General features: G+C 55.2%; 1 protein-coding gene and 1 pseudogene across 4 annotated transcripts in view; one reads left to right on the forward strand and one right to left on the reverse strand.

Moving 5' to 3' along the window:
* Positions 1-1,343: 1,343 nt before the first annotated feature.
* Positions 1,344-25,184, reverse strand: part of PXN (paxillin) — a 48,347-nt gene continuing 24,506 nt past the window's right edge. Inside the window, exons 2-15 of one of the 4 annotated variants that reach the window (XM_077875878.1) lie at positions 13,423-13,649; positions 12,999-13,114; positions 12,517-12,653; positions 12,218-12,419; positions 11,271-11,406; positions 8,724-9,617; positions 7,293-7,568; positions 6,767-7,063; positions 6,046-6,144; positions 5,598-5,768; positions 5,262-5,435; positions 4,666-4,747; positions 4,359-4,507; positions 1,344-3,480 (exon numbers count right to left, since the gene is read on the reverse strand). In XM_077875878.1, the coding sequence (XP_077732004.1) occupies positions 3,214-3,480; positions 4,359-4,507; positions 4,666-4,747; positions 5,262-5,435; positions 5,598-5,768; positions 6,046-6,144; positions 6,767-7,063; positions 7,293-7,568; positions 8,724-9,617; positions 11,271-11,406; positions 12,218-12,419; positions 12,517-12,653; positions 12,999-13,114; positions 13,423-13,649 (3,227 nt within the window). In that variant the 3' untranslated portion in view covers positions 1,344-3,213. Of the gene's footprint in view, positions 3,481-4,358; positions 4,508-4,665; positions 4,748-5,261; positions 5,436-5,597; positions 5,769-6,045; positions 6,145-6,766; positions 7,064-7,292; positions 7,569-8,723; positions 9,618-11,270; positions 11,407-12,217; positions 12,420-12,516; positions 12,699-12,998; positions 13,115-13,422; positions 13,650-25,184 lie in introns of all 4 variants that reach the window. The other 3 variants (XM_077875877.1, XM_077875879.1, XM_077875880.1) reach the window with 3 other exon arrangements.
* On the forward strand, positions 14,999-15,110 carry LOC144300071 (U4 spliceosomal RNA; annotated as a pseudogene).

Raw genomic sequence — 25,184 nt, forward strand, 5'->3', positions numbered from 1 at the left:
AAGCTTCTGATGTTGCTTCTGGTGACCAGCTGTTTAGAGAACTGTTAGAGTCAATTACTGCTAAGATCTTTTTTTTTTAAGATCTCTTTTTAATGACAATATATTACTGCATGCTCAGCATTGCACTAAGTACTTTGTCCACATTACTGCTGTGAATCCTTGCAACAATTCCCTGAGGAGGTACAGTATTAGCATTTCCGTTCATCAATGATAAAATTCACAGAGAGGTTAAACAACTTGCTCAAGCCCCAATAAACACTGACTTGGGAAATGAAATCTAGGAGCAAGTTCAAAGCCCATGGGCTTCATGATGCTATACATTGCCTTCTAAATTCTGAGGCTGTCTCTCCCTAAATGCCCTTTTTCAACTATATACATACTCACATGGTACCTTTCCAAGGACATCCTGGCTCTGATGATATGAATATCTCTAATTGTAGTACATCAATATAATGGAACATCATGAAGCCATTAAAAAATGATGCAGGTCTCTATTTATTGACATGGGAAAATACTCACAAAGTACAGTTGAGTGAAAAAGCAAATTACAGTGAAACGTGCCATATCCATTTCTATAAATAAAATGAATTCAACATGGTCCAGAAGAATAAACCATCAGCACTTTCAGTGATGGTCGAAGGTACTTTCCACTTGAGTGCACCGTGAAATGGCCAAGATTCCAACTAAAATTCAACATGCTGCTTTTGGAAAACCATTCTAGAGAACGGAGAAATTATGAAGCATCTCAAAGGGGAACAATGCTATCCAGGAAGCTCCTGAGGCTCAGGACTATAGCATGCAAATATGGATACAACCACCAGGGGGCAGAAAAGACCCACCCTCAAATGTAAATTTGCCAACTTCCGCTGGGAAGGTTCCACACCCAAGGTGTGGTGCCAGCACGTGGGGTGGGGGGTGTCTGGCCAAAGCAGGAACACAGGCAGAGGCAAGCCCCGGGTTCACATCCTGCCTCTGTGCTCACTCAGGACCGTTTTGTGCATGTCAGTTCTCTTCTCTGAACCTCTTTCCGGAGCTGTAAATAAGGGTGAGGCCACCCACAAGCCCACCTGAGGGTGCCCTCAGCAAGTCTACAAGCAAAGCACTAGGGCAGGGCCTGAGCCACACAAGGCCCAACAACACTGTTCCCCCTGCTTTTCCTCACCAGCTGCTGGAGAAATGCAAAGCTCACACAGGAATCCCATCCCCCAGGGCTGTCTGCCTCAAAGAAGGGAACATCACTGAGTTACCTTCAATATGGTCCCCCTGAGTCTGGGGAGGGTTTGGTCTCTCTTCTGGTACTAAGTTGCTACCTCGGACTGCCAAGAAAAGGAACTAGGCATGGGTGAAAATAATGGCAAACTTTATTGGCATAAATCACAGGAATTGACATGGGGAAAAGCCAGGTTAGAAGTTTACAGAGAAAAAAATAAAATCAAATCAAATAACCATTGACCCAGAGGGTGGACCCCAGACACCCCAGTCCCCCTAGGGGAGGGGCCTGGGGCAGGTCACTGTAAACAGAGCAATAAGGCTTATGGGTGGAGTGGAGTTATCAGACCTTTGGAGGGGCCTGGCTGACCTCCTCAGACCGGGGCTGCTTCCAGTCCTGCCTCAAGGAGGGGACCCTCTTCTGAGACCCCCACATGCTCAGCCTCTGCTGTGAAGCTAGTGAAGTGGTCTGGACCTTCCTCACTTTAGACCCCACGGGGGCCCCTTTCTGCTGACTCAGAAGCCCAGGCCTACCTGTTCCTGTTTCATCCTTGAGGGACAGAGCTCTGGGGGCTTCCTGCTACTTTAGCAGGATCCTGTCCCGCTGCCCAGAGTCCTATCGGGCTCTGTTGCCACATCCTGGGCCCTTTCCCCTAGACCTCCAGTCTCCAGGGAGGGCAGGAAATTTGGGGAAACGGTGGGCCCAGTGGAACCAACAAAACTAATGGTCAAAACAACACACCAGCTTTCTTGACAAGGCAGAAAAGCGGTGTGGAGGCCAAGAATGTTCAATGGGTTCTCTTGTTGCCAAAAAGTTCACAGGGGAGCAAGGCTCCTGATGCCTTACTTGGGCAGGAATCAGCACCCCTAAAGTATACTTTCCCCTTTTCCTCCCTCAGGAACAGGACAGATGAGGTTCAGAGTTCTAGGCCCCAAAGGGCAAGACATCCTGAGGCCAGTGTCATTAAGAGCTTGCTGGCCCAGGTAGTATCCAGGAAGGGGTTTTAAAATACAGCAGTTTATAAAACAGTCCTGGTGAGCTGTGAAGTTAAGGAAGGGGAGTCAGAAAGCTGCTCCCAATTCACCTGCTTGTGCTAAGAAAAAATAAAATACAAATTGCTTCCCCACCCCAAGCCCTCAGTACAAGGCAAACCCCATACCACAGCCATCATCACCAACAGGACCAGTGGCCATGGATGAGAAGAGTACAAAAAGGGACAGCTTTAAAATCTCTTCAAAATCATTTTGTATAGAGAAGTAAAAGCAACTCAGACAATATGAATTCAAACCTCAGTGTAGAAATCTATCAAAGTCGATACAGTGTCCAGGCACGGGGTGAAACTCCCCACCTCACACCACCCCAGAGATGGAGGAAGTGACTATAAAACATTATTGCTGGAGAGAGGCCTTTCTCAGTAGAACCAGAGCAGTTGTGGGGGTTTGGGGGGCAGCTGCCCAGGCCTGGGGAGACTGGAAGGGCAAGAGGAGCCCGAGAAACCCTCTGCGGCCCCTCGAACACTTCCACCCTTGGACAGATGGATTTATGCTGGCATTGTCTGAAGGGAGTGGGTATCCCCCATTACTCTCAGGACAAGGATAATTAGGTTGGGACTGGGTGGGGGAGAAGGATAAAAAAAGACCCCATCTGACCCTGCCTGCCCTTCCCCTGGCTCCACTGCCAAAATATGAGTAAGAGATGGCTCCAGTGTGGGGTGCTGGCCTGGCCAGGCGGGTGCAAGGGGACAGACGCAGTGGAGGCTGGGGCCCTCCAGCCTCCACCTCCAGGGAGGATGAAGAGCTGACAGCCTGGGGAGGGCTGCAGGAGAACAAAGGCCCAGAGGCTCCGGCAGGGGAAAGAAGAGCAGGCCCTCTTGCCATCCTGCACCAGCCAAAGACATGCGTTCCAGTTGCAATTGGGTTTGTCCCTTCACCCCTGGGCAAGGCCTCTGGGTCACAGTAGCAGTTGGGGAGGCTGGGCCAGGGCAGGGGGGCCATGGAGGGTGCCTAGCAAAAGAGTTTGAGGAAGCAGTTCTGACAGTAAGGCTTGTCGTTCTGCTCCTTGAAGGTGCCCTTGTTGAGCTGCTTGAGGCAGAAGGCACAGACGAAGTGCTCCGGGTGGAACTTCTTGGCCATGGCGGTGATGCAGCGGCCCGTGATGGGTTTCTGGCAGCCAGAGCAGAGTGAGCCTCGCCGCTCATGATAGTGCACCTCACAGTAGGGCTGCCCATCGTGCTCGAAGAAGCTGCCATTGACGAAGGGCGTGAAGCACTCCTGCCAGGCAGAAGGGGGTGAAGGGGGCTCAGGCCGGGGCTAGGGGCTGAGGCCTCTGCCACTGGGATGGGCAGAAGACAGTCATGGTCATGACTCTCACTTGCAGAGCACTTCATACATGCCAAGCGCTGCACTAAACTCTGACTAGATTCTCCCAACAGAGGAGGCAACTGAGGCTTAGAAGTTCAGTAACTTGCCTAAGATCACACAGCTAGCTACTAAGTTGCACAGCCTGGACTCTAGCATAGGTCTGACTCCTGGGCAAGTGGCTGCAACACTGTGCCCAGAAACCAAGCTGCATACTTGGGTATAAAAGGCACTGAGAAGGAACGCCTGCCTCAGTGGCTGAGTGGCTGAGTGTCTGCCTTCAGCTCGGGGCATGATCCCGGGGTCCTGGGATCAAGTCCTGCATTGGGCTCCACCCAGGAAGCCTGCTTCTCTCCCTTCTCCCTGCCTATGTCTCTGCCTCTCTTTGTGTGTCTCTCATGAATAAATAAATGAAATATTAGGGGGCCGGGGGAAGGCACTGAGAAGTCCTGCAGTGAGTAGTGTTTCCCAAACTTATCTGGTCTGAGAGCCCTTGTCAGACCCCTAACATCTGTGGACTCCCATTACCACCAGAACACAGTTTAGAGACCAGTGCCTATTTCCACTGTAGCTTGTCCACACAGCACAAAGCTGGGGGATGTGTCTAGCTTCCTCTTGGTTTCTCCCAGTCTCACTCTGAGCCTTGGCCCAGGACCCACTGTATCCCCTATCTGCTCACCCCTTTAAGAATCCCCAAGTTAGATCCAGAGAGCATAAGGGGGTGAGGATAGGGGGGACCTTTTCTCCCAGCTGCCCACTCCCAGCTCCCTCCAGACAAGGGGGCTCCTTACCCGGCACACAAAGCATTCAGGATGCCAGAGAGTGTTTAGGGCCGAGATGTAGTTCTCCAGGATGGCCCGGGCACAGCCGCCACACTTGGGTGCGAACATGTCAAAGTAATCCTTCCGGCAGTAAGCCTTGCCATCTTTCTCATGGAACCCTGAGAAGTAGGGGTTTGGGGGGCTGAGTGAGGGTCTCTAGAGATGGAGCCATCCTGACTCAAACAACAGCAGTCTCCTGCCCCTGCTTCACAGGAGCAGCAGGGGCGGGGGCAGGGGAGGGGCAGCGGGGTAGTCTGCCTGTGGGTCATAGTCATACCTTCAGGACCAAAGAAGGCCCCACACTGGGCGCAGAAGAAGTGCTCAGGGTGCCACGTCCGGTCAAGGGCTGTCACCACTTTCTGTGAAAGCAAGGTGTGGGATCAGAGCTCAGGTCCCACAGCAGAGACTCCCAGGCAGGACTGTCTTTCCTGCCCCCACCCTACCCAGAGATCAAGTCTCTCCTCACTGTGCTCTCATTACCACCAGGAATTCCAATTTAGTGAAGGGCTGTGACATGCCAGCCACACTCTCTCCTCCTGGATCTTCACATGCAGTTAATGTCACAGGTTCTATTGTGACTCCCATTGTATAAATGGAGGTATCAACAGCAGGAGAGTGAGGGAGCCAGCACTCCATTCCATTTATCGGGGCAGGACTCCTAACCCCTGGAGTGTCAGCAGAAAGGAATCTGGTGTGGGAGGTGGAAGGGCGGCAGAAGGGGCCTGCACCCAGCCCGGGTGTGAATTCCAGTCCCATTTCCTAGCTGTGTGAGCTCGAGCATGAGTGACCTCTCTGAGCATCAGATGGCACAGACAACAGTGAAGAAGGAATGTGCCAGCACGGCTGGCCTCCTGCCATGCCACAGGGACTCACATCCAGGATGGGACCGTTGCAGTAGTAGCAGCGTGGAGAGAAGAGGTTGTGATAGTCCTTTTCACAGTAGGGCTGTCCATCCCGCTCAAAGAAGTTCCGGGATCCAATCTCCTCTTGGCAGTGGGTGCAGACGAAGTGCTCCGGGTGCCACGTCTTTCCCATAGCAGTCACGACCTGACAAAGGAGGCAGAACGTGGCTCGGGGTCCTGCCTACTGTGGAGCACCCTCCCCAGAGGAGCAAAACTCCCTGTGCCGCTGCAGCTCCCACCCCCACCCCCATCCCCATCCCCATCCCCTTCCCCCTCCCTCCACCCACTCCACTGCCACCTTCATCACCTGCCCGGCAATGGGCTTCTTGCAGGCCCCGCAGACCCCTTTGGCAACTGTGGCGACCCCCAGTTTGTTCAGGTCAGACTGTAGGCTCCCCAGCATACTATCAAGCTGGCTCCCAGGCTTTGGGGGCCCCCCGGGGGGAGAGCTGCTCCCCGTCTTCCCCTGCGCCATGAACTGTGGAGAAAGAGAGAGGGGCAGTCAGGACTTCCAGGCCTGGGATGATGCCTTGTGGCACCGTGGCACCGCGGCACCGGGGGCTCGTCTCCCTCCTGGACAGATGGGTCAATAGGGGCAAGCAGTACAACCTCTTTCAGGGCCTCTAGAGCCCAGAGGGAGGGAGTGGCCTCCACAAGACATCCTGGTGGTCAGAGGGCTCGAGGCACCCCACTGGCCTGACCAAGGCCCAGAAAACAGGCAAGCAGGACCCTAAGCCCCCAACCTCAGCACTGACCCCTCCCTCGTCCTGCCCTTCGGGACTGCTCTGCCTGTCGTTCGGAGGCCAGCCGGCCGCCCACGCTTCTCCATCCGCAATTTGTTCCAGGCCCTGGATCTTGGATAGGGGAGGAAACGAGGACAAGAAAATGTTTTTTAATTAAGGAAAAAAAAAAAGACCTCAGTATCGGACCATTTCACAAAAGGGAATCTAGGATGAGATAAGAGGTTTCCACCACTGCCCTCCCACCCCCACCACCACTGGCAGTACCAGAATCAGGAGGAAACGTCAAGGGAAAAATGACCCAGAAAGAGAGGCCCAGGGAGGGATGAAGGAGGGGAACAAGGTAAGCCAACTAAAGGCATGGACCCAGGAAAGGAAGGCAACAGGCGCTGACAGCAAAGAGGCCTTCCAGGTACTGGCCCGGGGGCTGGAGGGGAGGAGCAGGCTTGGTTTCCCTTTTGGGAATGGTCTCCTCATTGGAGCCTGGGGCAGGGCCAAGGGGCATGGGGAAGGGGCAGCAGAGAGAAGCCCCACTGGGAAGCAAGACATCAAGGGGCTGGGAGAGTGAAGAGCAGGTTAAGAGAGGGTCCAGGGTCAAGGCATGGTCTACGGAAGGGCTGTGGTACTATCCTGACTTGTGGACAGAGGGCCAGAGGGTGTGTGCATGTCAATGTGCCCGCAGGTGTGCACAGTGGGGATATAGCCTGGGCAGCAGGACGGGGACAGGGAGGCCTGCCTGCATCAGGGGGAAGAGCGGGTCCTCGTCAGTCTGGCAGCCCACGGACCTCAAGGTGAGGGGTGCAGGAGGGGGAGGGGCAGGGCCCTGCACACCCTCCTCCCGAAGCCCGGCTGCAGCGCTCGGGACCCCAGGGGAACCTCGGGCGACAGCAGAAGGCCCCAGGGGGGAGGGGGCACGCAGGCTGGGCGAGCAAGAAGAGTCTTTGCACTGCTGGAGCAAAGGGACAGGAGGAGAAGAAGCCAGAACAGAGAAGGTTCTTCTTAGGGGAACGGGGGAGCCAGGAGGGAAGACGACCTGGGAAGAAAGGAGGGAGAGATGAAGCAGAGCGGAGGAGAAGGCAGCGGTGCCATCCCCAGGCTCCCCCCTGGGCCTTCCCACCCTGGCACCAAGAGTGAGGCCAGGCTCACCAGGCACACGGTGCAGGACTCCTCCCCCCCTCCTTCCCCCACACAGTACATCTCCCTTCCTGGGGAGGATCAAGATGCCTGCTGGCCCTGGCCCAGCCCCGGGCACTGCTCGCTACCTTCTCTACAAGCTGCCCCCCAGCCCGCCTCCCACGAGGCTGCACGGTGATGACGACGCCCTCTGTCCGCCAGTCCTCGGCAGAGGCCCCCGCCACCCCCGTGGCCTCCTCTGCCTCCAGCTGGATGCCCAGCCGCCCCTGCAGCTCTGCGATGAGCCGCTCCTGGGAGGGGGTCCTGCTCAGGGTGGCGGGATCCAGCCGGCGGCGAGGGGAGGGCTCCCGGGACATGGGGTGCGCGTGGCCAGTCTCCCGGCTCCTCCTGATCACAGAGCGGATCTGAGGGGGGAGGGGGAAGCCGTCACAGTCCCACTCGGGACTCAGCCAAGGCTGCTCAGTCCATACAAGGTGCCGCGGGTGGGAGAGAGCAGAACAAACCGCCCAAGAGCCAAGCTGAGGTGAGGTGGAGGCAGGGGGCAGAGCAGACACCCAGTGCTCACCTCCAAGTCACCAATGACCTTGGGCAAGACTTCACTTTCAGGGGCGTCAGCTTCCCTAAGCCTTGAAATGGGGTTAGAGTATTTTCTTGGCTGCCTAAAGGGGTTATGGCAAGATTAACTGAAAGGATGTAAGTGGACATTCCTGAAAAGGCATAAGGCTCTTTCTTTTTTTGGTCTGTAATAGAAAAAACGTGATCTTTCCTCTCGGTAAATCTTTTAATTGTTTTTTTTTTCCTTCGGTGTATTAGAACCTGCTTGTTTGTAGTGGTTTTGGTTTTGTTTGTTGTTGCTTCACTTTGCTTTTGAAAAGGACATAAAATTTTAATCAACCAAGAAGCAAATAAGAATAGTAACGTCAGCCATGGCTTATTGAGGACCAAGAGCTGAGTTCTCAGCAGTTTCCAGGCATTACTTCATTAACCCTTGGACATGACAGGGGAAAATGGTCTATTATAACTTCCCTTCTCTTCTTTTTTTTTTTTTTTTTTAAGTAGGCTCCACATCCAACATGGGGCTGGAACTCACGGTCCTGAGATCGAGAGTTATATGTTCTACTAACTGAGCTAGCCAGGCCCCCTTACTATCACCCCCATTTTAAAGATGAGAAAGCTGAGGCTGGTGGGGGATTGCCCAAGGTCACACAGGGTGGCAAGTACTGGAAGCGTGGCTTGAATTCAGTACTATCTGGTTCCAAAGCCCATGCTTTTAACCATTTTGCACACATCACCTCAGGAGGTCAGGGACAGCCCATCTAGAGGAAAGAGCCTTAAAACAAGCAAGAGGCAGGTTGTCACTAAGAGAATTTCCAGGGCCCAGAGGTTCCCTGCCCCACAGAACCCACTGCTGGTCAGTAGGGTCACAGGCCACGCAATCTTGGGATTTGCTGCCCAAGCAGACATGCACAGAGTGGGAGGCTACATGCAGTTAGCCAGGAGTGGCCCACACTCAGGCCTGCCAAGGGCCATGCCTAGCAGCCGTGCGAGCTTGCGCCTGCCTGGCCAGAGGTGGAAATCCTCTCAGTGGTGTTGGGTGTGTCCATGACCATGGCAGGTGGAAGCTCCGGCTGTTCCCTCTTGGCCTCAGCAGCAGCTTCGGTGGTGGCCCCTGGCCGCTTGGGGGTCTCAGGTCCCTGGGTTGGCCTAACCAGGCTTCCCCTCACGGGATTCTGTCCACCTAACTGCTCCTTGTCAACTGGGGCCAGACAGCTGCTTTCTGGCTCCCCTGGCTCTGGCTTTGCCCTCTGCTTCCACTGTCCACATTCCTTTGTGAGACTCCAGGTATCTGGGAAGATAGCCTGACGGTCCACGGCCACGACAGCTGGCTCAGTTACTTCCTGGAAGCTGGGTGTGGCTCCGTGGGGGATCTCAGGCCTGAGTGCCTCCAAAACCCACAGCTGCTCCCGAGTGACAGCCATGGCTTCCTCTGGGTACAAAGTGTTGGCCAGCAGCCCATGGGAGTCTCCAGGCTCCTGGGGACCTGCATACCCAGCTTGGCAGGGTGGCGTGTGGCAGGGGGGAGCCCTGGAAAGCTCACTAGTAATGTTTGGTAGGTCTTTCCAAACCTGAGCCTGGCTCTCTGCACCACATGGCCCCAGAAAACCCTCCACAGAGGGAGACCTTGAGTTGAGAGTGTCAGGTGTTGCCTGGAGACCAGCCAAATCTAGCCAGCTGGGAGCCATAGGAGGCAGAAGGCCCTGCCTGTTATCAGGGTCTTCAAAGCAGAGGACCTCCTGGGTGGGAGCATGGCCTCCAGAGGAGAGCTTAGCAGTGGATGGCAAGAATCCAGAGGGCCCAGAAGGAGGAGGAGAAGGAAAAGGTATGTGGTGTGGGGATGGAGCTGGTTTGGGCAGCAGCCCCGGGGAGTTCAAGGCCACAGCAGAGGAACTGGTCTGGAGAAGGAGAAAGACAAAAGGCAGAAGAAGGGAGAGGTGAGGAAGGGTGCTCACTGCATGGGGTGGGCTTGGCCTGAGGTTTCTGAGAGGCCATCTACACTTACACTAGACTGACGTGGCTGAGAAGCTGAAGCATGGGGACTGGTCTTCGAAAAAGGCCCAGAACCCAAAAAAAGGTTTGCCTGGGATCCACATCCTAGCAGAAAGCAGCCACTGAGCCCTGCCTGCAGGGCCACCCCAGTCGGAGTAGGAACAAGGGAGAAAAGGCTACAGAGAGTGGACCATGAGAAACAGGTGACCAGGAAGGGCAGCCCAAGCACCAATCAAGGGAGAGTCGGCCACAGGCAGCTGCTCTGCTTCTTCCAAACTTGGCTCAACTTGGCTGTCTCCCCCCGACAATCCCAGCCTTCCTGTGTCCCCCAAAACTTCCTCTCAAGACATGGCTAGAACAAGCACAGCTTCTTGTGGGGCACAATACTGGCTGTCTCAGAAAGTAAAAACAGGGGCACCTGGGTGGCTCAGTCGGTTAAGCGTCCAACTCTTGATTTTGGCTCAGGTCATGATCTCAGGGTCCTGGGATTGAGCCCTACATTGGGGGCTCCGAGCTCAGTGGGAAGTCTACTTGAGATTCTTTCCCTGTCCCTCTGTCCCTTTCCTGCTCATACTCTCCCTTTCAAATAAGTAAACAAATCTTAAACAAAAAAAGTAAAAACAGCCTCAAGGGTGATAGCGCAGGGCTTCTCCAAGGCCAACACCAAAGTCCAAGGAACTTATTTCTGATGGTGGCCACTCACCACCCAGAACAGTGGCACAGAAGGGTCATAGGGCCAGGCAGCTCCCATCCCCCACTGTGAAACCCCAGCTGGAGGGACTCTTGGAGATATCCTTAGAGCCAAGAGCACTCAGACTGCTTGCTCCCCTTCTCATGTTCCCTCCTTCATGTCCCAAAGGTCCTGGGCAGACCCACATGGAAGGGTGAAGTCAGCAATTGCCAGAGAACAGTCAGTATCAATCCCCACAGAGGCATAGCATCTTCTAAATAAAACATCTTGGGTCTAGCAGGTCTGGGAGGCCCAGGAAGGAGGGGAAGGGATGCCTCATGCAGGACAGGCCCAGAGCCCTGTGGTTAGGTTTCCCACAGACATAATCTGTGGGGACTCAGGCCTGTGGAGGGTGGTGGGAAAGATGGGGGGAGGCTGGCAGCAGAGACCTGTGTATTCAGGAGCCAGAGGCAGAAAGAAAAGGGATGTGTTGAGGACAGCCAGCCAGTGTAGGAGATGGGGCTCCAGGGCAAATGACCTCTCAGGCACAGGATCCCAGTCCCACACGGTCCAGCAGAGAACACCCTCCCCCACCAAAAGCAGCCATTAACACAGAGGCCTTTGTCTCAGCCTCCTGATCCCCTTGCTTGGTGGTTGGGAGCTGGGAGCAACCCAGGAGGAAGGAATTTCCCTGCTAAGTGCCTCTCTGCCTTCATAGGCTGTGGGGCAGCCCAGTTCCCATGAAGCCTAGACTGACCCTCCTTCCCTGGCATCCTGGCAAACCAGAGTACAGTAGGGTCCCAAACACTGAGGGCCCAAGTTCCCGCTACTCACACTGAGGTACAGAGGAAGAAGGAGGGGGCAGGGAAGAGGAGAGGTCTTGGGGCACCTTGAAATCCGATAGGGAGGCCATCAGCTCGTCCAGCTCCCTGGTGGCAGAGGAGGCTGAGATGCGTGTCTGCTGCTGGCTGGAGGTGACTCGTTGAGGGCTGCTCATCTCACCCTGGTTCACAGTGATGGCAGGGCTATAGGGCAGGCACGGCATCAGCAGGGACCCCAGAGTCCAGCTCTGGGTTCCCCCAGAATAGCAGCATCTTAGCTTTCACATTGGAGTCCCCCCACCCCTGACTCCAGAGAAGCCCAGCAGCATTCCTGAGAGGGAGGGGACAGCCCTCAACTACTGGGACAGAGCTGAGGTGAACAAGCTGGCATGGGAGAAGAGGGCAGCTCAACCAGCACCCTTCTCAGGAGGACACCTTGGCCCTCCTAGCCCGAGTTCAAGCTCATCTATGAAACAAGTCCGAGCCTGTGTGCGTCCCCCCACAACATGGTACACATCCATGTGAGATGCTTCCAACAACACGGTAACATGGGGAAGAAATAACATTAGTAACCACCAACCACGTGTGAGCCCGAAACCATTCCAGGTATATTACGTGTACTATTGGGTCTCATCCCATCAAGGTAGGTGGTCTTATCGCCATTACCCTATATCCCTTTATCCCATTTTATAGACAGGAAAACTAAGGCTTGATAAACAACAGAAAAGACAGAGGCAAAGTCTGAACCCTTACAGTGTGGCTCCGAAACCCCTGCAGACAGCCACTGGCACCCTCGGCGCGCACCGTGTCATCTTTTCTGATGGGTGGTGGCTCACCAAAGGCAGGCAGGGTGTCCATGGGACTCCACTAACCCCCCAGGGCCTGGTCCGGGGCCTGGCAAACAGCAGGCCCTTGTGGAGGGAATCGGTGACAACTGGGCCAAGTGGATGGACACAGATGCAAGGGTACTGCTGGGCAAGACGTTCCCCACCCAGGAGAGCCCGGTGATACTCACACGGGGCTGGGCACGGAGCTCTCCAGTTCGTCCAAGAGACTCTCCACACTGGGCCGCACGTCCTCCAGACCCCGGCCCCCATTCCGCTTGGGCTTCTCTTTCGTTAGGGGCCCGGCTTTGCCCCCCACTGGGCTGTTATTTTCTGGGATGCCATAGTGGGGGCTCAGAGCCCCGGGTAGCGGGGGGCTTGAGTTGGCCTCATCTTGGAAGAGCAAGAGAGAAAGGCTGCTTAGTCCTGCCCCCCTGGGGATCCAGAGCCCAGCAGGTGGGCCCCGAAGGCTCCCAGGAACCAGTCCTACCTGTAGGGAAGCCTGGGGGGTTATGCTGCACCGCGTTCAGTTCCAGCAGCAGGCGGTCAAGTTCAGAAAGATTGCTGCCGAGGGAGGAGCTCATCACCGTGGGTGAAGGCTCGGCCGACTTCTGCTTGTTGGGGAAACTGAGAGGCAGAGGGGAGGCCACAGTGAGAGGCGCCTCTAAAGTCCTCAGGGAGAAAAAGGGAGGAGGACTGTGAAGTCTCCCCCAGCAAGAGATGGGAGAATGGGGAAGGGATGTGGTGAGAAGAGGGGAGGAAGTCTTGCCTCAGCTCCTCAACGACACAGGGTGACGTGACAACCCCGCCACTCCATTGAGATGGCAGTGCTGAGGCAACTGGGCCAGTTCAGAGGCAGTGGGAGCTGGCCAGGAGCCTCGGGGCCTTCTGCGGGCTGTCACCAGGCCTGATCCCTGGCCTCAGGCCTTCCAAGCAGGAGGGGGAGGAGCGCACAGAGGGCTGCACCAGTACCTGTAGACGTGCTCTTCCTCACCAGCTCGGGGACACGGAGGGCCAGAACTGTCCTGGGGGACAGGGGCACTGGAAGTTTTGGTACTGGAGCTGTACACAGGTGACGGGGGCTGAGGCTGCAGGGAAGAGAATGCTCAGGGCCTCCCCCAAGGGGAGGAAAAGGAACAGCCCGAGTCACCCCCAGGAGGCTCCTGCTCACAGTCAGTCTCACCAGGGAATTTCCACACTCTGGCCAGGAGACAGGTGATTAACACTTGGTCACTTGCCCCTTCACGTGGCATCTGGGAGACCCAGCTGCTTCCTGGCCCCTCTCCCCATCCCCCTGATCCCATTCCTCCCCCAGCTCCCCAAGCTGCTGCCAGACAAGCTCCTACTACCCCAAAGCCTCTGTTCCCTGTCTTCCCAGCCCCTGTCCCCACCTTACCTGCTGGTGGGTGAATCGGGAGGCGCTGGGCTGCCACTGGTCTAAGGGGTCAAGGATTGTCCCATTGAGGGCCTCACTGGATGGGGGTGGGGGGACGGGGGGTGGCACAGCGATCTCCTGGTATGTGTGGTTTCCAGTTGGGTATGAGTAGGGGGTCTCCTCAGACAAGAACACGGGCCGTTTGGAGATGTGGGAGGTGGTGGACTCCAAGTCTGCCAGCAGGGCGTCTGCAGAAAGAACACGCTGAGAGCTAGTAGAAACCAGGGATCCTGGGAACACACTGTCCAGTGGCAGTGCCCTCCCTGCCTGCTGCACCCAAGAGTCAATGACTTCTGAGCACCTGCCCCACCCCTGGGAGAAATAACCAGCCTCAGGGCAGGAAGCAATCAGCCCAGACCAGCCTGGGTAAGACCAGCTTCTAAAACTAACCTATTCTCCCCAGCCCAAGACCCAAGATGCTGTGGAAGCTCCTGGGCTGCCCTTGGGGCTCTCCTACCTCTGGCAGTCGGGCACCTGCATTCCCTCCCGACAGGGCTGTACAGCTGGCTGGCTGGAAGTCAGAAATGCCTGCCTGGAACTCCGCACTCTGACTTCACAGGGCAAGGCGGGGAGAATGGGCGGGAGGGGCCCCACGTCACAGGGGAGGGGCCCAGGCAGTGCCAGGTCCCACTTAAATTCCAGGAGCTTAGGCTTTCTCAGCAACATCCCTCCCACCCCAAACTGGAGTGGTCTCTGGCGAATAGTACCTGCCTTTCTGACCAGGTAGAAGCAAAACCCCAGGCTCCATTCTCCTTCCAAGGCCCTGGGCTACAGGGTGAGGTACGTGGGGAGGTGGGGGCTGGGTGGAAGCTGGTGCAGTATTCCCCACCCCCTCAGCAAAGCAGGGGGCAGGACTGCTCTGTAGGCTGTTTCTGCGGAAGCCTGGCAAGCAGCCTGGGCCCAGAGGCTCCAGGGCCCCGCTACTCTGCTTTTAACAGCAGAAGGGAGCCGAATCGAGTACAAGCTTCCATTACCCGGGCACTGGGCAGACAACAGGAGGGCCCTGGATCTTCCCAGTCTCCAGACATAAGAATAGCGGGAAGGGCAAGAGGAGGAACTGCTGACAACCCCTCAGCTTCAATCCTCCCCTCCTGAGACCCTCAACAGCCCCCACAGCCCAGAGGGCCTGGCCCCAACACCACACCCTCATTCCTATCATATTCAAGGACTTGCTCACTCTCATTTCCCTGCCGACCTGCTGGGGGTCAGGAATGCTCAGTCCCTGGCCCTCAGGATATTACTTATCAGAAAGTAATGGCTGTATCTATTGTGAATCACTAGTAACAAGCACTACTCTGTGCACTGTGCTCTGCAGTGTGTGTATGTGGTCTCTCCATTAACCTAATACTGGATAAAGCTGAAATTCTGATCCTCCCTTCATAGATGGGGAAAGGGGCTTCAAGAGGTGGTGGAACCTGCCCAGATAACAGAGCCAGTGAGAAAGGACTGTCTGGCTCTTCAGTAGCCCCAAACCCCAAAAATCTGACCTACAAGAGTATGCTATGATCACAACATGATGTAATATTTAAACGGTACAAGCTTTGCGCAGTGGCAGTATCGTAGCCAATGAGGATTATCCGAGGCGCGATTATTGCTAATTGAAAACTTAAACGGTACAACTTCCTGAATATCTGGGCCAAGGCTTCCTTCCTTACAGCCCTGTCCTCAAGCCTACCCCTGCTAGGTAGAGAGAAGCAAGACCTCCCAGCTGTCTGCCCTGCCCTCCTACCCCCAAGGCTGACCACATCTACCCCCAGCTCCTACCCAGCTGGTTGGACGGGGAGCCTGTCACAAGGTTGAGGTCCCTGGCGCCAGCAGCCCAGCACAAGGGTCTCCTGACTTCCAAGCAAGGTCAGTTCCTATAGCCTCCTCCCCCTACAGATCTGCTAGAAGAGTCTGGCTTCCTGTCTCTAACAAAGCAGAACTAGAGGCAGTCAGTGTATGCCTAGGTAATGACAGACCAAGAACCGGTGTCGAGGGCCAATCTTACTGGCCTCTGAACGACTGCACCTGCTGCCTTGGCTTCATACATTTCCCCCGCGCCCAATTCAGTAGGGGCAGGGGCTCCCCTTCTCCATTAAAGGCAGTTTGGAAAACCCCACAGGGTTCCCCAGTGCAGGCACCATGTGCAACCCCACCAGGAATAGCAGGAGCAGCTGCTATGCTTGACCACCCACCAGGACCTTCACTTGTGTTGTTTCCCTTCCTCCTCACAGCAACACCAGCATGGAGGGTAAAAGTGAGGCACAGAGAGGTGAAGTATGTGCCCATGCTGCCAATGCTGGCTGACGGGATACAGCCAGGATCTGAACTCAAGTCTCTCATGTTTCACACACTCAGTAGAAGATAAATGGTTCCCCTCTCCCATCAGACTCTCTGCATGAGGCCTTCTATCTCCAATACCCTCCCCTAACTTGCCTGACTCTAAGTCTAGTTTACAATTTCACCAGGCTCTTTTGAACACAGATACATGTCTGTTGGTCAGAAGGAGCAGTCCTGGGGGTACGGAAACCAAAGATCCCAGGAGTTCAAGTCCTAGCTCCTCTTTTTACTCTCTGCAGCCACACAGAAAAATCCCTCTGCTCCACTGAGCCTCAGCTGGTGGGGTAAGCCGAGGTTCCTAACTCCTACCTCCCAGTATTGGTGTGAGGTTCTGGGACAGCAGATGCTACAGCGCATTGGAAGCTGCAAACATCAGATCTTGTTTGTTTTGTGAAATTCTGAAAAACATCGTCCTCCAAGGAGATCAGAGTAGGAAGCAAAGTACTGACAGCTCCTACATCTTCTATGGGTAGAATCTGGACAAGACATGACCAGGGCAACCTTCGTGAGAAAAGTGAAATACAGTAACGTTCAAAGTGAAGTGTGTGTGGATGCCGGGGGAAAAGCCATCAAACTTATGTCTATCTGAGTGAGAGAGCATATGCACAACCCAGAGGACCTCTGGGGTAGCTTCCTTCTCTCTATGCACCCCTTATTACTTTGCTCAGTGACTGCACAGGACTTGGTATCACTGTCTCCCAAAGCCCCCCACAAATGCTTCAGGGGAGGCAGCCAGGAATATAGGAAGCAGGAAAGGAGGCCTCTGGCCTCTACTTCAGATTCCTATGGGGGCAGAAGGCTGCCATGTCTCCAAAGCCTGCAAAGTGGTTACAGGCCAAAGTCTCCTTGCCAGCTCAGCAAACTCCTCCCCTGCTTGAGTAAATAACAGACGGCGAAGGAAGGCTGCTCCAGGGAGTCCACTCACAAGAAGTAGCCCATAGGTGGGTCCTCCAGTTTTCAGCTACACCTACTACCTGGTACCTAACTCTAAATACCTGGCTCAGAGTCCTTCTAAACCCAGACCCCAAAGGAGGTGGGATATCATCCCTCTCCCAGTGTTTGTAGGATATGCTCCAGATACACAGAGCAGTACCGGAAGCAGGCTAAGGAAAGCTCCTTACTTCCTGAGGATTTCTCCACTAAGTTTCTGGATCTAATGCTGAAACCGTGCAGACAAGTCAGAGCCACTGGGACCACCCAAGCCATCCTGCACAAGGAAGCTCTCCCTGGGGCTTCCCTTCCCTCTTCTGGAAGAAACCACCCAAAGTGCTACTGGCTTTTTGCCTCTCTGGGCCAGCTGATGCACGTCCTGGCACTTCCACCCACACAAGAGGGAAAGCGGAAGTCTCTGGGTGAGACAATCTGACGTGTTGGGGGGAGGGGTACTCCTCTCCAGGTACGTGGGGGAGGGGATGGCAGGCTGGGTGCAAAGTCTCCAGCCCACCAGGGGCAAAGGACACCCAGCTCCGCCCCCGGCGAGGAAGGGGTGCGGCCCGTCCGCCGCTTCCCGCCAGAGGGCGCTGTTGGCCCGCCTGCTCCCGGCCGCCGGCACAGTAACCGAAGGTAAACTCGCGCAACCACGGAATTTCGAGCCGGGGAAGACCTGGGAGCCCCTGGCCATGGGCTCCCTGGGGAAGTTTCTATCCCGAGATAGAAACTCGGCCGACGGGAGGGAGGGTGCAGCTACGGGAGGAGCACGAGGAGGCCTGGGTGCCAGACCTCCCACCTGGGGGCCCGGAGCACACGAACATGAAAGGCTCCACCGAGGGGTGACGCAGCCCCGCGGGGCCCCGAGACCCCCAGGGACGCACGCCCCCTCCGCAGGCGCAGCGCCCGCGGGCGTCCCCGTCCCCAGTCCGTCCCCGTCCCCAGTCCGCGGCCCCGCTGGGCCCAAGCAGCCGCTCAGATCAGGAGCGCCTTCGGGCCCGCAGGCCGCTCGCTGGGCAGGCGGCCTGGGCGGCCGGGGGCCGGCGTTTACCGGACAGGCCCAGGCGAAGAGGCCCCTTTCCCGGGCCCCACGTAATCCTGAGGGTGGGGGTGGGGGTGGAGGTGGAGGTGGGAGCGGGGGAGCCTCGGGGTCTGCAGCCCCGAAGGGGTTGAGGGGGTTAAGACGCAGACGTCCCTAGCTGGCTGCCCAGGGAGGGAGGGGATAGAGGGGCCGGTCTGCCTGCATTCCGGGATGCGAGCCACAGCTGCGCCCCTCACATTCCCAAACCAGCCCAGCGACGCAGGACAAGGGCCGCCAGGACTAGGGCAGCCGGGGCCCTTTTCATGGCCTGCAGACTGTGGCTCTGGGGACCCAGGCTGACCCAATGACACATGACACCCTATAATAAGTTAAAGAGACACAATGGACCCCTTCCACCTCCACCCCTAATGAAGTATTAAAAACAAGTTAGACTCACAAGCCTGGCTTCCTCCTACCCAAGCCCTGGCCACTTCTGAGTGTGTGATAAAGACTGTCAAGACCAGAGCTGGACAGAAGCCAAGAGATAAAAGTCTATCCAACAGGATCCCTCAAGTATGGGGGGGGGGGGGGGCATTAGTGTGGGTGAGGGAGGACCCAGGCTACTCCATCCTCTCCTCCCAGGATTTAGACACTAGATGTGGGACACCTGGGTGGCTCAGTGGCTAAACGCTCTGCCTTTGGCTTGGGGAATGATCCTGGAGTTCCAGGATTGAGTCCCACATCGGGCTCCCTGCATGGAGCCTGCTTCTCTCTCTGCCTATGTCTCTGCCTCTCTCTTTCTGTATCTCTCATGAATAAATGAATAAATTCTTTAAAAAAAAAAAAAAAGACACTAGATGTTAAACTTGCACAGGGGGATTCTCAGTCACACAAACTCTGCTCAGTGACCAAACTGCTTCGCTGGGCTGCTTAATGGTTCTTGTGTCTCAGTTTCCTTGTCTGTCTGATAGGAATTCCACCATTTGACTCACAGGAGCAAGGATCAACATGAGAAAATGGATACACAGTGCTTGCTTAGCACTGTCCCTGGAATAGAGCACACTCAGTAAATTGCTAACCTGAGGAGATCTGGTTCTCAGAGAGATGATTAGCCCTGGAGGGGCAAGAGAATGTACCTCTCCTTCTTTTTTTTTTTTTTTTAAAGATTTTATTTATTTATTCATGATAGTCACAGAGAGAGAGAGAGAGGCAGAGACACAGGCAGAGAGAGAAGCGGGCTCCATGCAGGGAGCCCGATGTGGGATTCGATCCCGGGTCTCCAGGATCGCGCCCTGGGCCAAAGGCAGACGCCAAACCGCTGCGCCACCCAGGGATCCCGTGTACCTCTCCTTCTTATCCCAGGCCTGAGGCTAAGGATGCTGCAATCCTGGATGAGTGGTTAGAGGTATAGTTCTGGGGAAAAGAAAGCCACCCTGGAGAAGTGTCTCCACAAGGTCTTCACAGTTGGGGCAGGTACATGGGGTAGAGGGTGGGGGAGTTGTCATCCCTTTCCAGAGGCCACAGGATCCCCTGCCACACTAGCCCAAGTGCTGGGCCCCTCACCACTCTTCCACTGGCAGCCCTAGGCTGAACAAGAAGAGGTGGGGTCCTTTAGCCTTCAGGAAGACCCCACCTCAAAATGCCTTGTATTCTTAAGGCCTGGCCTAGGAGAGTCCAGTCACCCACCTCCTTTCCACAGGCTTTAACTCAACTTTTGTCACCCCAGGGCAGGGGTTGGCATGGCAGCTCCTTAGGAGCTAACGAGCAGAAGGAAGGAGCAGCAAGCACCACCCTGAGAGCTCCAGCACAGGAGGCAAGGGGCTGCCATTGCACAAGAGACCTCCCAACAGTCCAGGGCCAGCTGTCCACCCCTGCCATTTAATATGATATCGAACACCGGCTCAGCAATTCTCTTTCTCACAAGTCCTAGAGAGGCCCAGTCTTGGGCCTGTCTACACTGCTGGGTTCAGAACTCTGGGCAAGGGAAGTTTCAGCTCCTTGCTGACCAGCTGCTCAGTCCAGTGGCCTCAAGTGTCAGAGGAGAAGCTGCCCAAGCTCAGGGGTACAAGCAGTGAGTGGGCTGGGGTTCAGCCCTTCCTAAGGTAGGAGCTATGTAAACAGCGGGACAAGCTATTCAGGGATGGTCTCATCTCAGCCCCTTTGCCGAGAGACTCTTCCAGATTAGGAAGGAAGCAGGACAAGAAGGAGGGTTCCCCCTTCCCCCAGCCCTGAGCACATGAGCAGTTAGAGTAGAGGTAATCTAATCCACAGCTGGGTACTTTTACTCTGTGAGTAACTCCCCAGGAATGGGGAGCTGGGTATATTTATCCTGATAACTGTCCTCGGAGGAAAAGGCAGATCTGTGACCATAAGGGCCAATCCACAATTAGGCCAGATCAACTCTGCCCCTACTGGGCCCAGGCACCCAGGGCCTGGACACTGTCTAGGAGGTCAATATCCTGGAGGGGCCTTCCCTGCCAATTTGGGTCTTTGTCCACTCCAATAATTAAGCACTAGAGAGCAGGCGCCTTGTCTATCTTGCTTGATGCCTCTCCCCAGAAGCTGGGATGGCAGGGGCTGTGAGGCTGAGGAAGACGGGGAGGGAGCTGTGAGCAGAGCAAAGCCAGTGCAGAGTAGGAGCCGGGATGCAAGGATTCCAGGGCCAGCCTGCTGGGTGCCTGGCAGCAGGTCGAACCACCTGCATGGGTCATCCTCTCTTCTGTCTATAAAATGGGCAGAACCCAATCTGTCCCCATTCCTGGGAGCAAGCTCTAGGGAGGAGAGAATACAATTTCAGGTAAGATTTATAGGGCATGTCTGAGCTCTTTGGAGTTGTCTAAATCCAAGACATTGCAGTTATCTGAATCCCAGACAGGAACTGCTCTCCCTAAGGGGATGGATGAGAAAACAATCAATACTGTAGTGTCATTTAAATATTTCATAGCCATGCCTGGAGGTTATGAAGACTTAGCCACCATTCTCCTTCGCTGACTCATGCCTCACTTAACAGGAACTGCCATTTCACTGTCTCAGCCCTAGAGGAAGTGTGGGCTGGGGGTGACACACGGGAAACCAGGGGGGCAGGCCGGAGTCCTCCAATCTGCTGCCAAGAAAGCTGGGAGGTGGCCCTCTGGCTAAGGCATTTCTTCCCTGGGCTTTCCACATGCCATAAGAGGGTGGTTTCCTGTCTGCCAAGGAGCCCTTCCTTGCAGGCGCTGACACAACATGAATATGCCAGCTGGGTCACCTTTACTGGGTGCCTGGCTTGTGCCCAAGGTCACAGAGCTCAGGTAACCCCAGAACTCGAGAGAATAGAGGCAGAAAGGCAATTCCAGAGGTCACCCTGAGCTGTAGGCAGAAGCCCCGACTGATCAGGCCCCTGGCTGCTACTGAGGCTTCCCCAGGCAGCAGCAAGTGGGAGGAGGCTGCTCCTCCTGTCCAAGTTTACCTGCACACCTCCCTGTGGGAGGGAGGCAGGTCCAGGCTGGCCAGACAGCAAGTCTCTTCTATTGTAAGGAACTCCTCTCCCGTCTGGGATCAGTAGGCCCTGCCCTCCCTGAGGTCCCAGAACTGCTTGTGGACGCATCCCATTGGTCAGATTTCATTTACCTCTTGGGGGCATCCAGAGACTGCTGTTCAAGGTCAAGCTAGGGCCCAACCCCAGGCCCATCCCACAGTTCCTTCAACATAGATTTACATACAAAAAGAACCACAAACCCAGGAGGCTCAGGTGCTAGAAATCTCGGCTATTTCACACTCACTCCAATCCACTCCTGCAATCAGACTCTTGCAGTCTAGTCGGTCCATTTCTGTTGCAGGACAGGGTGGCTCCTTGGGCCTCTTAGCCTGGCTAATCACTACCAGAGGTTAGGAGGAGCTCAGAAGTGAGTCATCTGCCCTACAGAGACCCGAACTGAAAGTTCAAAAGTTTGCCTATTGCAGGTCTGAGCTACGCTCTTCCCAAGTTTGTGGATTTGACAGCAGTAGTTACCCAACTCTTTGCCCATCAAGTTCTGCTCAACAAACACAGCTCGAGATGGCTGGAGAAGGGGCCAGTGCTTCCTGATCTTGGGCAATTGGGTCATTTCCCTAATTCAGCTCTCTCCCTCCTGCCTTTCGAGTTTTCTGACAGCAACCCTAAGAGCTTCGGCCCTCCCCAGCTCCCACACTTCCTGTCACGTTAATTCTTCCTTCCCAGGTGCTTCTCCCATTACTGGCTTCCTTTCTTTTCATCGACAGCTTAGACCAGCACCCAAAGCCACATCAGCCCCTTCTCAGCTTTGCCTGCAGCCCCCTGCCCCGATTCCCCAACTCTGATCCTTTCAGCAGACACTAGCAGTGTGAACTTCTTGGAACTCCCTTTTTGGTGTATGTTATCTTGCCCAAGAGACCACACACCCCATGTTCCCAGGGCAAGAACTCCCTTCCCTCTCACTAGATCCATAGCACAGATACCCTCATAAGCCTCTCCTACAGTGAGTGGATGTGTGCCAAGCAAGGAGGAGTCACAATGTTCAGCCACAGATGGCCCTCTCTACCGGCAGGATAAGATCAGAAACCTTGGGGTTAGCACTTCCTAGTCTTGAACTTAGAATATGGCCTCAAACTAGCTTTTATCTCCTCCTGGAGCACACTCACTGCAACCTGCCCCTCTAGACAAAGTGGACCCCCTCTTACCTTTCCCCAGCTGTGTGCCAATATTCACAATGCTAAACATGCCCCCTCAATCTTCTGTTGGGCTATAAATAACCCCAGGGGACACATGGAGGCCCGGGGCACAGGATAAATACATTCTGAGGATCACATTTGCCCAGGAGAAAGAAATTTAAATCATTGCTTTAATACAAGCAAGGCTACCTTATGGAGCCAAACACAAAATGCGAATGAATTGTAGGACAAAAAGTGAGGCTTCAAAGAGACTCTTTGCACGTGCACTTGGGGACTTTGGCAAACAATTTTAAGCAGGACCACAAAGCTACCACTGTCCACACATAAAGCCACCCCTGTCCATACCACAAATTTGGCTGCTCTAGGGGCATTGGGAGTGTGGGGACAGTCACATAGCTCTTTGTATGCTCTCAGCATCCCAACCCCCAGGGTAGTGTGGCAGGAGGGAAAGAATGCTCCCCCACTCCCCCGCCACCCCAGAGGAGCAAGGCAGATGGGTCCGAGTCCACCACTCACCAGCCTGGGTGGCAATTTAACTAGATCATTCCAGGCTGCACTTACTCAGACAACCCATAGAACACATGGTAAGGAAGCAATGACAAAGTATGCAAAAGCCACGGTGGTGGCTGGGGAGAACCTCCTCTGCCCTCCCACTGTGACACAGAGGGGACACTCAGTAGATAAACCCACATCACTGGTTTTCATCTCCCTTAAGGGTGGGAGGGGTGGAGGTGGAGCCAGGGACAGCAGCCAGGAATCTTGGGAGCTATGACAGGCCCGTCCCTAACTCTGGCCTCCTTGCTGAGTAAACCACTGACCTCACCCCTCCGTGCCTGGGGTTCCTTCCAAGTCCTCCTCAGAGTACATCATCTGAGCCCAGAAGCCTCAGACTCACTCCCTAGCAAGGACAGAGGCAAGAGAGAAGCTGCAGGGCTCCAGCACAGCACCCCCCCCACACACACACACACACACCCGCCCAACACCAGCACTACTGCCTGCTGAGAGCCCTGTGGCTCTGAACCTGGAAGAGTGACAATAGAAGGAGCTGCCCAAGCTTCACAGAAGCTGTCAGCCTCTGAACTCCCAGAGGAGCAAGCCCAGGACAGGGCAGCCTCAGCTCCTGCCACTGAGGCTCCAAACCCAGCAGAGTGCCACAAAGGAACCCAAAGACAAGGAAGACCACAGGGCCAGGAAGAAGCTCAGACAGGGTGGGGGGGAGAGGAGTAATCCTTACTGAGCATCTACTAGGAGCCTGGCCTCACAACCTCATCTTACAGGTAAGGACAAAGAGGCTCAAAGATGTCCACTGAGGTACTCTATAGGCAAGAGGAGTCCCTGTAAGGGCAGCTCTGCCTGACTCCAAGAGCTTATCCTATCCTTTCCACAGGTCCACAGGGAGAGGACCAATCACCTCCTGTAACCATCTCTTGTTCCACCTGTCCCCAACGTCCTGCTTCTAAAGCAGTCTCCGGAGCACCTCTTGCAACCCAGAAAGGTTGGCCGTGGGGCTGCTCCACCACTGCCTCCTCCAGGCCCCTTGTTCTTGGTCTCTCCTGTTCTCTCTCCCCTCCTTCCCCGCCTCCTCAGTCTCCAGCAGGGTCCTGAGCCCCTGCTGGGCCCCTAGTAATGGCCCCCGGAGCCCAAGAACTCCGAGAAGGCCGGAGTGCCACGGTCTAGGCTAAAGCGTTTTTCCCTCTTGTGCCGCATGGACAGCTGCCAGATCCCAGCGGCATGATGCAGGATGGGGCTGCCCCAAGCACTGACCTCTGACCTGCTGCCAAGCAGCCTTCTTACTGCATGACAAGGAGGAGCCTGGGCCACTATTTTGAGGGGACAGACAGACCAGTGGCTCCACAGCCTCCACCAGAAACTGGCAAAGGCAGCATGAGAATCATCAGGAGACAGATGCTCGGGACTTCACTGAACTCACTAAACAGCCAACTGAGGGACAGGCAGACAGCTGGCCTAGACTCTGCAACCCAGTCAACCTAGATCCTTCAAGATTTTTTTTCTTTCTTTTTTTTTTTTTTTAAGATTTTATTTCTTTAGTTGAGAGAGAGAGAGAAAGCAAGTGGGGGGAGGGGTGAAGGGAGAGGGAGTAAATCTCAAGCACTCTGCACTAAGTGCGGAGCCCCACTTGGGGTCCAATCCCATAACCCTTAGATCACAACCTGAGCTGAAACCAAGAATTGGACACCTAACCGACTGAGCCATCCAGGTGCCTGTAGGTCTTCCTTTAATAGATACCCACACGTCTCACCCAGGCACTTACTCTTCCCAGCAAAAACGTGGCAGGCTCTGGCTTCCTTTCTCTGTAAATGCTGTTCCCACCTCCCACCAGGGGCAAGAGGGTGTGGAGTGCACTAGCACACCAGGGAAACACAAGCTCCAGTCAAGAGGCGAGAGGCGTCCTCACACTGGTTCTCACACTAGCTCTTAGGTGGGAGGGGGACAACTAGCCCTCCTCGGCTAACCTTCATAAACTACTGACACTTGCAACTGATTTACTTTTAGTTTTAGAAAATAAGCTGAAGTGGGATCCCTGGGTGGCTCAGTGGTTTGGCGCCTGCCTTCGGCCCAGGGCGTGATCCTGGAAGTCCCAGGATTGAGTCCCACATCGGGCTCCCTGCATGGAGCCTGCTTCTCCCTCTGCCTGTGTCTCTGCCCCTCTCTCTCTCTCTCTCTGTGTCTCTCATGAATAAATAAATAAAATCTTTAAAAAAAGAAAAGAAGCTGGAGTGGGTTTAAGACTGCTCCGTGACTGTCAGTCCCACCCACATGTGGT

This window comes from Canis aureus, chromosome 27 (genome assembly GCF_053574225.1).
Source record: "Canis aureus isolate CA01 chromosome 27, VMU_Caureus_v.1.0, whole genome shotgun sequence".
Classification (NCBI taxonomy): Eukaryota; Metazoa; Chordata; class Mammalia; order Carnivora; family Canidae; genus Canis; species Canis aureus.